The sequence below is a fragment of the Eimeria necatrix genome, genomic scaffold (genome assembly GCF_000499385.1).
Source record: "Eimeria necatrix Houghton genomic scaffold, Enh_scaff84, whole genome shotgun sequence".
NCBI classification, from domain to species: Eukaryota; Apicomplexa; class Conoidasida; order Eucoccidiorida; family Eimeriidae; genus Eimeria; species Eimeria necatrix.
In genome coordinates, this window is record NW_013654648.1 from 1 (window position 1) to 12,019 (window position 12,019).

A 12,019-nucleotide genomic window follows, 5' to 3' on the forward strand; every position below is an offset into this window, starting at 1 on the left:
AGTGGAGGGGGCGGGGGGGCGGGGTAGAATTTGGGGTGGTGCGAGACTAAAGCTGCTGCTACAGGGGCGCTAGCTGCTGCTGCTGCTGCTGCTGCTGCTGCGGACGCTGCTCGGGAGGCACGGCGTCTCCGTTGCCGCCTTTGTCTCTGCGACCTCGCCTGGTTACTTCGGGCTACCGTCGCAACCGCCTCTTGCTGTGCAGGGTCTGCTGCAGCTGCTCCTGCTCCTCCTGCTGCTGCTTCTGCTGCTGCTGTTGCCACTTTGTCACAGCTTCCTTCACCAGCTGCTTCGCCTTCAGATGCTTCCACAGAAAGCTGCTGGCTTTGCTCTGCAGCTTTGCTGCTGCTGCTGCCGGCGTGCAGGGCAGACTGTGCTTCTGCTGCTCTGCGCGAAACCTGCTGCTGCCGCTGTAACTGACCCTCCTCTGGCGTCTGTTGCAGCTGCAGCCGTCCCTCTTTACCCGTCTGCTGCTGCTGCTGCTGCTCCAGGTCGTCCCGAGCCTGGTTCTGCATGCGCAGTACCTTCCGGATGCGGCTGTTCTCGGATAGCGTAGCAGCCGCAGCAGCACTTGCAGCAGATCTGGGAGGTGGATCGTCCACGCGCCTCCCCACAAGCAGCAGCTGCGGCATTCGCTGCTGCTGCTGCGGGGCTTCGACATGCTGCTGCGTCTCTGTCGGTGCCGCATCGCTGAGTTCTGAAATCTCCGTCGCTGCTTTCGCTTCGGCTGCAGCCGCTGCTGCCGCTGCTGCTGCCTCTGCTGCAGCTGCCTCGCGGGCTTTTCTCCTGCTGCTGCGTTTGCGCAGCTTCTCCAAAACAGCAACGCACAAGATGCTCGACCGCATCGCAGCGCGGACCTGCTGCCGCCTCTCTGCAGCTGCAGCAGCAGCCGCTGCTGCAGCCGCTGCAGCTGCCATCCACTCCCCCTCTCCCTCATCCTGCAGCCACTGCTGCACCTCGAGAAGCTGCATTGCTGCGCTGCTAGACAGGAACACTGCAGAGGTGCCCAATTTCCAGGGCCTCGCCGATTGTTCTCGCTGCGCCTCTGCTGCTGCTGCTGCTGCAACTTCCGCTGCTGTTGCAGCTGTCTCTATTTCTGAAGTGGCGGCTTTGCACTCTGTTTCAGTAAGAGCAGCAGGCAAAGAGGCTTCACTGTTGCGCAGTCTTGCTGCTGCAGCAACAAATGCAGCTACCGCTGCAACAGCAGCAGCCGGACTGTTCGGTGCAGGATGGCCATTTCGTAGCAGCAGCTCCGCTGCGGCTTTTTCCACAGTCTTCAGGTGTACAGACACCGGGAACCACTGTCGCTGCAGGAGCGCGTGCTGCGGCAGCAAAAGTCTTCTTTGCAGCAGCTGCTGTTGCAGCACAGTGGCTGGCAGGCAAACGGCAAAAGAACAGCTGCAATTAGGGGGAGAAAGACAATCCAGCAGCGCTGCTGCAGCTGCAGGAAGCGAAGGCGTCGCCCCCAGCAGCCAGCTGCTGTTGCTGCTTCTGTCGCTGCCTGCAGCGCCGGCAAGGCGCTGCAGCAGCCACGGCAGCAGCGGAGGAGACAGGTTCACCAGCGCTCTGTTTGCTGCTGTGCTGCAGCGAACAACCCCAGCAGCAAAGCCATCCACAGTGTACGTACAATTGCCCCACGCATGCCTCAGAGTTAGAGAAAGAGGAGAAGAGCTATCTGTGTTGCTGCTACTGCTGCTAACGCTGCGGCAAAGAGCCAAATTTGCTGCAGGCAGCTGCTGCTGCAGCTTCTGGAAGAAGAATTGATCCCTCTGCTCGTCTCTGATTATGGGAGACCTCGCAGCATCACAGAGCAACCCAAACACGCTGATTTGCCGCTGTTTCTTGGAGCTGCTGCTGCTGCTGCTGCGGCCTTCCAGCAGCGCCAGAGCCGGCGATGCCGCTTCCTCCTCTCCAGAGATGAAGACAGAACTGGGCTGCTGCTGTTCCTGCTGTCTACGCAGTTGCTGCTCCTGCAGCGTTTGCTGCTGCAGCAATTCTTCCATGCCTTGATGCAGTTCAGCAGTCTCTCTAGGTGAGAGTACTCGCTGCTCGGAATGCTGCTGCAAAAGTTGTTGAAGCAGCTGCTGCTGCATGTGCTGCAGCAGCTTCTCGTTCAAAAAGTTGCTACAGAGGCGACTGAGGCCCGCTGAGAAGAAGCGCGGCGCATGGCTTGCTGCTGCTGCTGCTGCTGCTGCTGCTGCTGCTGTGGCGTCCTCCTCATTATCTGGCAGGAAGTCCACAGTTTCCAGCAGCACTACTGCAGCTGCTGCTCTTCCAAACTCTGACTGCGAGGGCGGGCGAGGCCTAAAGTGGCTCGAAAGAGAGCTGAAGAGGCACTCCGGCAGCCTTCGCGTCTCAGCTTGTGCTGCTTCTGCTGCCGTGCCCCCTGCTGCTGCTGCTGCTGCAGTTTCTCTGGAGTCTGCACACGTGCTGCAGCAGCAAGGCAGCACAAACTCTTCACCCTGTGGAGCCGCTGCAGGCGCTTTCTGCACTGCAGCGGCGAGGGCTGTCAGCTGACGCCCCCCAAGCTCTGCTACCCACCCCACCAGGTGTCTGTACACCTGTGATGCAGCAGCAGCAGCGCGCCGCGCTGCTGCAATAGGAGCTAGGTCGGAATCGAAGCATAAGAATGGAGAAGAAACAAACAAGTTTTCCAAATCGTCGGCCCCTGACCCCATCGCCTCCAAACAACAGAAAAAGAAAAAATCCCTCACCACCTGCAGCAGCAGCAGGATCAGGAGCAGCAGCAGCAACAACAGCGATCAGCAGCAACAACCAGATACGGTTTGGTACTCTGCACAAGAGCAAAATCAGCAACTGCAGCAAACCAGCGGCAGCTAGCAATAAAAAATGCCTTTTCACGCATATTAAAGCCCCGCACCCCACCTGACACAGCACCAGCAGCAGCAGCAGCAAAAGGCTTACTGAAGCAGCACTTCTGTTTTGAAGTTTGCTGTGGCCTGATGGAGGCGTGAAGGAGATACAGGGTAGAGCAGCAGCAACAATTAGCCCTCTAGCTATCTGCTGCTTCACTTCGCAACAAACACCTAAAATAGACAAAATGCTGCTAACAGTTCCCCAGGTCAAAGGCCATGAGGCTTCTTCCCTTTCCGGGGCAGCTAGCTGCTGCAGCAGCGTCGCAACAGCAGCAGCAGCTGTTGCTGCTGCTGCTGCTTCGCTCGCCCGCGTTTTCGAAAGGTCAAAATCTGCTGCTGCTTCTGCTGCCGCGGCACCTGCAGCGTTGGGTGCTTCGTTGGGCACTGACGCAGCTGCAGCAGCAACAGCAGCAGCTGCGCCCGCTGTTTTCGCTGCTGCTTCCCTGCTGGCCTCCAGGAGTGCAGTCCTCACGAGCTGCAGCAGGACAAATGATGCGGAGTCATCAGCAGCAGCTGCTGCTGCTGCTGCAGCAGCACCAAACACCGGCGCAGCAGCAGCTCTGTCAGCGGCGAGGAATAGAGGGTGCACGTACACCTGGCACTCAGGGACGCTCGCCACACCTGCTACAGCACCTGCTGCTGCTGCTGTTTCTGCTGCTGCTGCTGCTGCTGCTCGGGGTGCTGCTGACCCACTTCTGGCGCGAAGAGCAAACTGTGTCGAGACACAGGCCTGGGAAAACCACTTGCTGCTGCTGCTGCTGCTGCTGTAGTGCGGGGATGCCACTGAGGTAAGCCCTCGCACCAGCAATGACCAGGCCCTGCAAATTCTGTTTATAAAGTCGCTGATAGAACTGATTGCTTCTCTCCTTCCTGTTGCTGCTGCTGCTGCTGCTGCGTCTGGATCCTCGGACTCCGCTGCTGTTGCTTTCTGGAGCTTATGGAAGCAGTAGCTAATAGCAGCAGCAGCCAGCGCTGCTTTGGGGCTGCCTGAGGGTCCCAGGAGCAGAACAGCATGGACAGGAGGCAGCAAAACGTGCTGCTGCGCTGCAGCAGCAGCAGCACATGTGTTGTCGAGGAAGAGGCAAGCCGCTGGCGTCTCTCCATCAGCAGCTTCTCGAGGCAGCAGCTCCCTAAACGACAAGAGGCTGCGCGCTGCATCATCGTGCCCCTGATGCGGCTGCTGCTGCTGCTGCTGGTGCTGACTGTGCTGCTGCTGCTCCCTCCGCTCTTGCTGCTGCTGCTCCTGGTGCTGATCCGCCAGCTGCGGCCCCTCCCGCTGCTCCTCTCCCTGGGAGATATGCTCCTGCGTCACTCGGCGCTGCTGCTGCTGATAGAGGGAAGCAGCAGCGCGCAGGAAGGCTTCGTCAATCAAACTGAAGATGTGCGGCTTGCGCTGTTTGCCAGTTGCTGCTGCTCCCGTTGCAACTGTTCCTCCTGCTGCTGCCAGTGCGGGGGACGTCGGATGCGCTGCAGGGTTGCTGCTGCTGTGGCTGCTTCTGCTAGTGGAAGCAGCAAGGAGTGCTTGGCCCGCCCAGGTGAACTCCAAAGGAGAACCCTCCATTGTGTGAGCAGCAGAAGCTGTCGCTGCTGCTGCTCTTGGTGAGCCTGCTGAGCCTCCTGCTGCTGCCGCCAAGTCTCTCGCCAGGATTGGGCGAAGCACAGAGACAACAGCCAGAAATGGACAGCAGATAGCACGTCCTGCAGCTGTTCGCCCTCGTGGCCGTGCTGCAGCAGCAGAAGCAGCCAGGTGGTGATGTTGCTGCTTCCTGCTACCGACCTGGTGTTTCTTTTGCTGCAGCGGCTCCTCCGAGCGCAGTAATCCCTTGCAAATCGCACTCAGCAACAGAGGACACAAAAAAAGCGTCTCCTTTCGACTGATTCCTACTGGAGGGGCGCCGCCGACTGGAGTTGCTGCTGTTGCTGGTGCTGCTTTAACTGCTGCCGCAGTCACGCTGCAGCACGCAGCGTGCAGCTGCGGCCTTGCAGCAGAATAAATTTGGTGGTAAGCACCAAAACAATCGAACAAGAGGATAAGACAAACTGCTGCTGGAGCAGCGGACCGTGAAGCCGCGACGCTGCAACGGACTTTTCCCGTTGTGCTGCGCTCAGCGGGAGCAGCAGCTGCTGCTGCAACTGCTGTTGTTGCTTATCCTGCTGTCTGGAACGGTCCTATGGACGGCGGAATGAACTAAATTATATTTGAACAATTTAAACTTTACATTTTAAATAGATTCGCTACTCGTTACTCCTCTGTTCCAGTTGGGCCCCCCAAGTATGCCGAGTTTGTAGGTGCAGGGGCCCCTCGAGTCCAGTAGCCGCTCCAGCTGGAGCAGGCGCTGCAGCAGTTGCTGCTGTAAGCACTCTCTGATGCCTTTCTCTCTCTTAATCTGAGACAAGCCAGTCCCAGAAATGGCATTAGGAGCAAGAACAGCCCCGTAAATCGCCGATTTGCTGATCTGGACTGGGCGCAGCAAGTGACCAGCTGCTCCATGGGGCCCTTCGCCCTCAACGCTGACAGCAACTTCTCTTTGCAAACAGGATTTCTGTTTTCTGTGCGTGGCAGGGGATTAGCTACCGTTGCTGCTGCTACGATGCAAGGCTTCTTTGGGTCCAGGAGGAGGCACAAGCTGCACAAGCATACTCAGCAGTACAATCAGTAGGTAGCAGCAGCAGCAGGGCCAGGGGCAACAGCAGCATCAGGCAAAGTCTGTCAAAGAGGAAGATGAAGCTTCAAGACCAGGAGCCGCTGCAGGGACGCACGCGCAGCAGCAGCACCAGCAGCAACAGCACGATGCAGCAACTGCTTTTTGACCCCTTTTGCCCCCACCCCCTTATTATTCTTACAGGAGCAGGTAGACTAGCGGTCGACGAAGACATGCTGCTGCTTCTGCTGTTTGTGGCATTTCAGCAATTTGTCCAGCTGCTGCTGCTGCTGCAGTTATTGGCTTTCTTGATTTTGGTGCTGCCCTCGCAGCGTGAGCTAGTGTGGCTGCTTCTACTGCTGCTTTTGTTTGTTTTAACTTGCTGCAGGGCTCGGCAGCAAAAGCGGAATCCCCTTGTACCGGAAGCAGCAGCAGCAGCGGCAACGAAAGCAGCGTTTTCCCAAGGGGACGCAGCAAACAGGACCTTATTCTAAGCGAGGGCAGCAGCAGCAGCAGCAGCAGCGCGTGTCATCTTCAGGCGTATGGGGAGCCTTTAGCTCGGATCAGGCAACAGTAGCTAAAGCTTTGGAGTCCCCTGCTGACTGGTCAGCTGCAGCACCTACGGCTGCGACATCTGCTGATGCAGCTGCTGTGCCTGCTGCGGCTGCTGCTGCTGTTCAGCAGCAGCCGCCGCAGCAGGTAGAGCAGCTGCCGCTGTTTCACTTTCGCCAGTTTGAATCGCTGCAGCGCTGCCCTGTGCTGAGCATGAGTGCATTCTTGTTCTGCTGCTGCTGCTGCTGCTGCTGCTGCTGCTGTTGCTGTTGCATCAGGATGACGCGCTTTTGGTTTGCAGCACACCCTCCTGGACTGTACGCTCAGTCCTTCCCGTCGCTGTCGCATTTTGTGTTGGCGCTGCTGCTGCTGCAGCAGCCAAAGCGGTTGCTGCTGCTGACACAGAACGTAGACAACTTGGAGCGTTATGCGCTGCTGCTACTGCTGTCTCTTTTTGCTGCACCCGAGTCTGCCCTTCGCCCTTTTTCGCCGCAGCAGAACCACCTCAGCGGAGAACAGCAGCAACAAAGTTTTGAACGGAAGGGCCCCAAAGAGCAGCAGCAGCAGCAGCAGCAGCAGTGCTGTCTCGTTACTATGGAGAATAAGCTTCTTGCTGCGGTACGAGCCGCTGCAGCACCTGGTGCCTTTGTTGACCCAAACACTGCTGAAGCAGCAACAGTAGCAGCTGCAGCAGCATCAACTGGGTCCATGACCGCTGCTGCTGCTGCGGCTGCGTTTCCACTGAATTATTCTTTATTTCATCTGCCTTCGTTCCTTCCGCTCGTTGAACTGCACGGGAACGTGTTTTTCTTTAGATGCATTGGCCATATGCAGCAGCAGCAGCAGCAGCAGCAGCAAAAGCCTGCTGCATGCCCTTTTCAGTTCGACGCAGCATTGCACCACACTCAAGTCCTGTGGGTTTCCATAAGTGAAAAAGACGGCAAGGTTGTTCAAGCAGCTACTCCGTTTACCTCAGGAGCCGCAGCAGGAGCAGCAGCGGTGGAAGCAGCAGCAGCTGCATCGGGTGCAGCAAAAGGGTGGCGTCTACAGCCAGCGTGTCCTGCATGCGGGAGCTGCTGTCTGCCTCTGTGTCTCCTTTTTGATGAGTGCCTTTTTTCTCCCCACGCGGCATTTGCTGCTGAAGGTTTCAACAGAGCATTGCTGCTTGCTGCTTCCGCTGCTGCTGTTACGGGCAAGTGCGGCGCTGCATCTGCCACAGCAGCTGAAGCAGCTGCAGCTCAAGGATTGTTTGACCCTAGCTTTTTGCTGTTGCAGCCAGACCAGCAGCAGGCGCTTGCACCCCGGCTAGCTGAGCTACAGTGGCCGTCAGTGCATGGCGTCTTGCAGCAGCGGGCTGCTGCTGCTGTTGCTGCTGCTGCTAGCGGTGAACACGATCCGCCGTCTGCAGCAGGGACCTCCCCAAAAGACTCTGTTGCACTCGTCAAGAAACAGCAGCTCGTGACACATTGTAGCACCTGCCATTGCTGCTCCGGCGACTGCACTAGCACAAGCAGCAAGTGCTGCGCTGCTGCTGCAGTCCACCTCACATGCAGGGGTGGCGCTAGGTGTACATGCAGTATCTGTTGCTCTCCCGGCTACTGGCTGCTGCCCCGTTGCGGTGCAAGCAAGGCAGCAGCAGAAACTGCTGTTGCTGTTGCTGAGGCCGCAGCTGCTACGGACCACAATTCCGGAGAGGCTGGCCGCTCGGCTGCTTCCAGCTGTCCAACCAGCAGCAGTGGCAGTAGAAGCAGCAGAAAGGAGTGGGTGCCAGGTGCACCCCCTGTTGCTTTGCTGCTGGGAACTTCCTTAACCACGGCCAGCAGTGACTGGCTGCTGCTGCTGCTGCAGCAGTTCGGAGGAGAGGCGTTGGCCGTCAACAATGGTGACGGGCCTCTAGATGTGTGCTTCGATTTTAATGTGGCGCAGCAGCAAGTCCTCATTGACACGGGCAAGGCCGTTGTAAAGGCCGCTTTATTGCTGCAGCAAGAGCAGCAATTAGGTGACCAGGAGCAGCAACATCAGCAGGGCCTGTGTAAGAAGGAGCAGCAGCAAGAGCTGCAGGCAGCGCAACACTGTGGCCCCAGCACAGGTACCAGCAGCAGCGGCTGCTGCAGCAGCGCCAGTGCAGAGCAGAAGCAGCAGCCCCAACCAGAAGCAAGAGCCGCAGCGACAGCGCCCGCAGTAGCGGCAGCAGCAGCAGAATTGCGTCAGTGTCTGTCCCTGGCAGGACCCCAGTTTGAATATGCAGGGGCAGCAGCAGCGGGTGGCGTTGCTGTTACCTGCCGCAGCCGCCGCGTGCGGCGCCTGAGAGAAGACTTAGGGGATTTTCTGGAACGGCTGTGTCCGTCCGACACATTTGGTTGGCTGCAGCGCCACCACCAGAGGCTGAGAGACGCGCACAAAGATGCCCTTGCAGCTGCCTGGAAGGCAGCAGCAACCAGTGACGCAGCAGCGGCGGCCCTTGCATCCTCTGCCGTTGCAGCTGCAACGACCCTGCAGAAATCTACCGAAATCAGCAGCTAGTGCAACCTGTTGCTTCTGCAGCGTGCAACATCGTCTGGAGCATAATTGAGGCCTGCACTGTTTTTTTAACGCAGCTGGAAGGCGCTAGTTTCGCAAATGCATGGTTATTGTCATGAACCGAAACGACTTGCAACCACACATTGATAGGGCCAGCGGCAGCAGCAACTGCAGCAGTTGCACCAGCAACAGCGGCCGCTGCCAAGAGGTGCCAAGAGGTGCTTCAGTTCTTATCTCAGAATCGTTGCACTCTGCCATTTTTTGGCGCTGCTATTGAGGCTACGGCTGTCCTTGCTGGGCAACAGCAACAGCAGTCTGGTGGTGCTGCAGGCCCAGCAAGTTGAAGTTACGCGCACTTGGCTTTTAGCTCTCTGCTCAGTCTGCTGTAATTGCTGCTGCAGCTTTTATGCATAACACTGAGCACAAGCAAGCAAGTGCAGCCACAGCTGCACCTAGATCATATGCGCCTGCAACTCCAGCCTCATTAGGTTCAGTAGAGGTTGAGTTTCGTAACAACTGTGAGCCTTATTTGTTGGTCTAAAGAGGCGCAGACTGCCAGCCCTGTCTTCTGAGGGTGCCAGTCCCAGGCCACCACTGGCTGGCTGCTAACTTCGGCGTCGTTGAGCACTTGCTGGGTTCCAACGATCCCACGGGCTAAGCCAGTCTGCGGGTCCGTCAGGCTGCGCTGCTCGGGGTAAGAGTAGAGCAGCACAGTCACCTGCCATGGGAGCAGCAAAAGTGCCACAGGCACAAATGGAAGCAAACAGTAGCAGCAGCAGGCACTTTAGCAGCGGCAACAGTTGTTGCTGAGGCTGTTGCTGCTGCTGCTGTTGCTGCACTATGCGGTGGCAAACAAGGCCGGAAACAGCACGGAGTTGAGTAGGGAAACAACATAAATTAAGGGTGCCTCACCGTTCCGCTGCCGCAAGAAGCTGCGGCTATTTCTCTGTTTTGAGGGAGTGGGTACACACCCCAAATGGTGCCTACAGAGGAACTCAAGATCCCAAAACAACAGCAATTCTTTAGCAGCTCCCACAGCATGCGGGGTATTGCAGTTGTCCCAGTTTTTTGCAACAGCAGCGACAGGGGCTCATCAATGGACCCCGAGCCACTTGAGGAAGGACCAGGCATTCGAAATGCACGCAGCTTCATCCCAAGGGTCTGCTGCAGATGCAGTTCATGTTGCTGAGGCTGCAGGGCTTGCAGTCATTGGCTGAATCCCCACGGCGAATCGTTTGTGGCTTACCTGCAGAAATCTGCTGCTCTCCAAAGGTGTAGCCTTCTTCTGGGTGGCAGGTCCTGAGATCAGCTGTGAAAAGGCGCCCCTCGAGCGCGGCCACGAGCAGCTTGTTGAGGCATATGTCTGCTCTGTCAGTGGCAATGCCGCAGACTCCATAATCCAGGTTGCGCTCTGTCAGCAAACGCATGCTGCGGAGGTCAAACAGCTTCACGTCGCCGTTGTCGTAGCCGCAGCCAATAACGCCCCCACGGCCAATGCCTTCTGTGCAATCTCCCCAGCACACGGCCCAGCACTCCGCAGCTTCTTCCCCTTCTGCAGGCTCCAGCGACACTACCTAGTACACATGCGGTAAAAGGAAAACCCAAAACATCACAAAAGCATCAGCAGAGTTCCTCTGGCTGCACTTGCTGCTGCTGCAGTCGATGCTCAGGCTAGAGAAGTTGTGTCTTATGCCAGGTGCACTCAACACTGATGCACTTCATTACAAACGTTTTTGACTTGTGGCTCCGTATCGAAAGCTCTGCTTGCTTTTCGCTGTTCCTCGCTCTGAGCTATTCTTTAACTCTTTTTGCCTTTTGCTTTGGCTTTTGTCGTCTATCCTCTTTCTCTCTGTCCTCTTTGTTTGTAGGTATGGCCTTTCTACTACCGTTTGCTGTGCAGCATTTCTTTAATCATGTCAGTTCGTCTATCTTTGCCTGCCTTTCATTGTGAACGGCATATTTAGTCTATTTTTATGTCTGCCAGTCTTTGTTCCCGTCTGTATGTTTGGCTTTTCATGTGCCCCTAGATCTTTTTGTGGGTCTTTTTTCACTTTGTTTCCTCACGCTCTGCTTCGTCCTCAAGTCCCACACTTTTACTGTTCCATCCCTCCCCCCAGTCACCGCCAGGGGCTCTTTGGGGTGTGCAGACACCGCGTTGGCGACTGTCTCGTGAGCCTTCAGCTGCCACACGGCCCTTTCCACGCATTCGCTGTCCCAAGCACTCAGGGTCCCATCGAAGTGGCCTTTTGCAGGCAAAAGGGAAAATAAAACACAAGCAAGTGCTAAGTCAGAATTGCTTGCCCGTCCTTTTACCGTTAATTTACCTGCAACCTCTGTTATGAATGCTGTTGCTGCGTTGCAAAACACTTGATGCTGTTGATACTGCAGCTGTAGCTGCTCCAGCTGCTGCAGCACGACTGAGGGCATGCAGCCTGCCCCACTGTAGCCCTTCGGCAGTTGCTGCGCTTCTGCTGAAACTACAACTACACCAGACTGCAGCTACACGCGCCCCCACTACAACGCTAGCAGCACCTGCCAGTCAGGGACCTGCTGCTGTTGCGGGTGCTGCAGCTGCTGCGGTTGTCGAATGCGCAGCTACTGCCGCTGGAGCTGTTGCGGTCGTCGAATGCGCAGCTACTGCTGCTGGAGCTGCTGTTGCTTATTAAGCTTACCCGTAAGGATGCAGCGCCCGCCTGCTGGACTGTGTGCAGCAGCCATGCACTTGACCCCCGACTTTGTTTCTTTGTGATGCTGCCTTTTTAGCTGAGCATCGGACAGTCTGTAGACCTCAAGATCCCCAGTGCGCTTCGCGGCTTCGCCTCCAGCGAAGCAGCAAATGCTGTGCGGGACCCAGCAAGCAGCATGTGGCACGTACGTCACAGATGCTACGGAGTGGTTTATTATCTGAGGAGCGTCTTTGGTGTCCATGATGAGCAAGCTGGTTTTGAGGCTGGGCCTGCCTCTGTGTGTTTTCGTTTTCCTTCGCTCGCTTTGTTTGTAGCTGCGCACTTGGCTATTAATCCGTTTGGCGCCCTCGGCCAGATTGGAACTACTTGGCCGTTTGGGTCTCCTTAGGCCTGCATGCTTGTCTCTTCACGTTCTTAGTTCTTTTTTTATGCTCTTTTTCTTTAAGCATGCAGCGCTCTGTTAGTCTCTTTGCACTTGTTTCTCTATCATTTGCTGCCTCGGCATGCCTGCGTTGCTGCCCCTCTGCTCACTTGCCCTCTTGTTTCCGCCAGTCCCTGTGTTGGGCCTTGGTTTCTCTTTTTTTTTATTGTCTTCTCTTCGCCCCTAATTATCTTTGCTTTTTGTTCACCTTTTGCTCGTTTTCCGTCTCCCAGGCTCTGCGCCACTCCCCGTGCAGTGCGTTCTATTTGTTTGTATCACTTTGTCTCGTCTTCCATCTGCAACCTTTTTTTTTCCTCAGTCTAG

General features: G+C 56.7%; 4 protein-coding genes across 4 annotated transcripts; 1 reads left to right on the top strand and 3 right to left on the bottom strand.

Moving 5' to 3' along the window:
• On the bottom strand, nucleotides 1-4,434 carry ENH_00079350 (hypothetical protein, conserved; the record flags this gene model as incomplete). The annotated part of the gene is made up of 2 exons (XM_013583155.1): nucleotides 1-2,714; nucleotides 2,884-4,434. Coding segments are annotated over 2 exons (4,265 nt in total), but the record flags the coding sequence as incomplete, so codon positions are not given.
• Nucleotides 4,435-5,115: 681 nt separating this feature from the next.
• Nucleotides 5,116-5,364, bottom strand: ENH_00079360 (hypothetical protein, conserved; the record flags this gene model as incomplete). The annotated part of the gene is made up of 1 exon (XM_013583156.1): nucleotides 5,116-5,364. One exon carries the CDS (start codon nucleotides 5,362-5,364, stop codon nucleotides 5,116-5,118), a length of 249 nt encoding a protein of 82 aa, XP_013438610.1.
• Nucleotides 5,365-5,595: 231 nt separating this feature from the next.
• ENH_00079370 (hypothetical protein, conserved) lies at nucleotides 5,596-8,590 on the top strand (the record flags this gene model as incomplete). The annotated part of the gene is made up of 3 exons (XM_013583157.1): nucleotides 5,596-5,725; nucleotides 5,904-6,120; nucleotides 6,346-8,590. 3 exons carry the CDS (start codon nucleotides 5,596-5,598, stop codon nucleotides 8,588-8,590), a joined length of 2,592 nt encoding a protein of 863 aa, XP_013438611.1.
• A 487-nt stretch (nucleotides 8,591-9,077) lies between these two features.
• ENH_00079380 (WD domain, G-beta repeat-containing protein, putative) lies at nucleotides 9,078-11,515 on the bottom strand (the record flags this gene model as incomplete). The annotated part of the gene is made up of 5 exons (XM_013583158.1): nucleotides 9,078-9,305; nucleotides 9,500-9,570; nucleotides 9,834-10,161; nucleotides 10,652-10,830; nucleotides 11,260-11,515. The coding sequence occupies 5 exons, from the start codon at nucleotides 11,513-11,515 to the stop codon at nucleotides 9,078-9,080; spliced, it is 1,062 nt and encodes a 353-aa protein (XP_013438612.1).
• Between the last annotated feature and the right edge of the window lie 504 nt (nucleotides 11,516-12,019).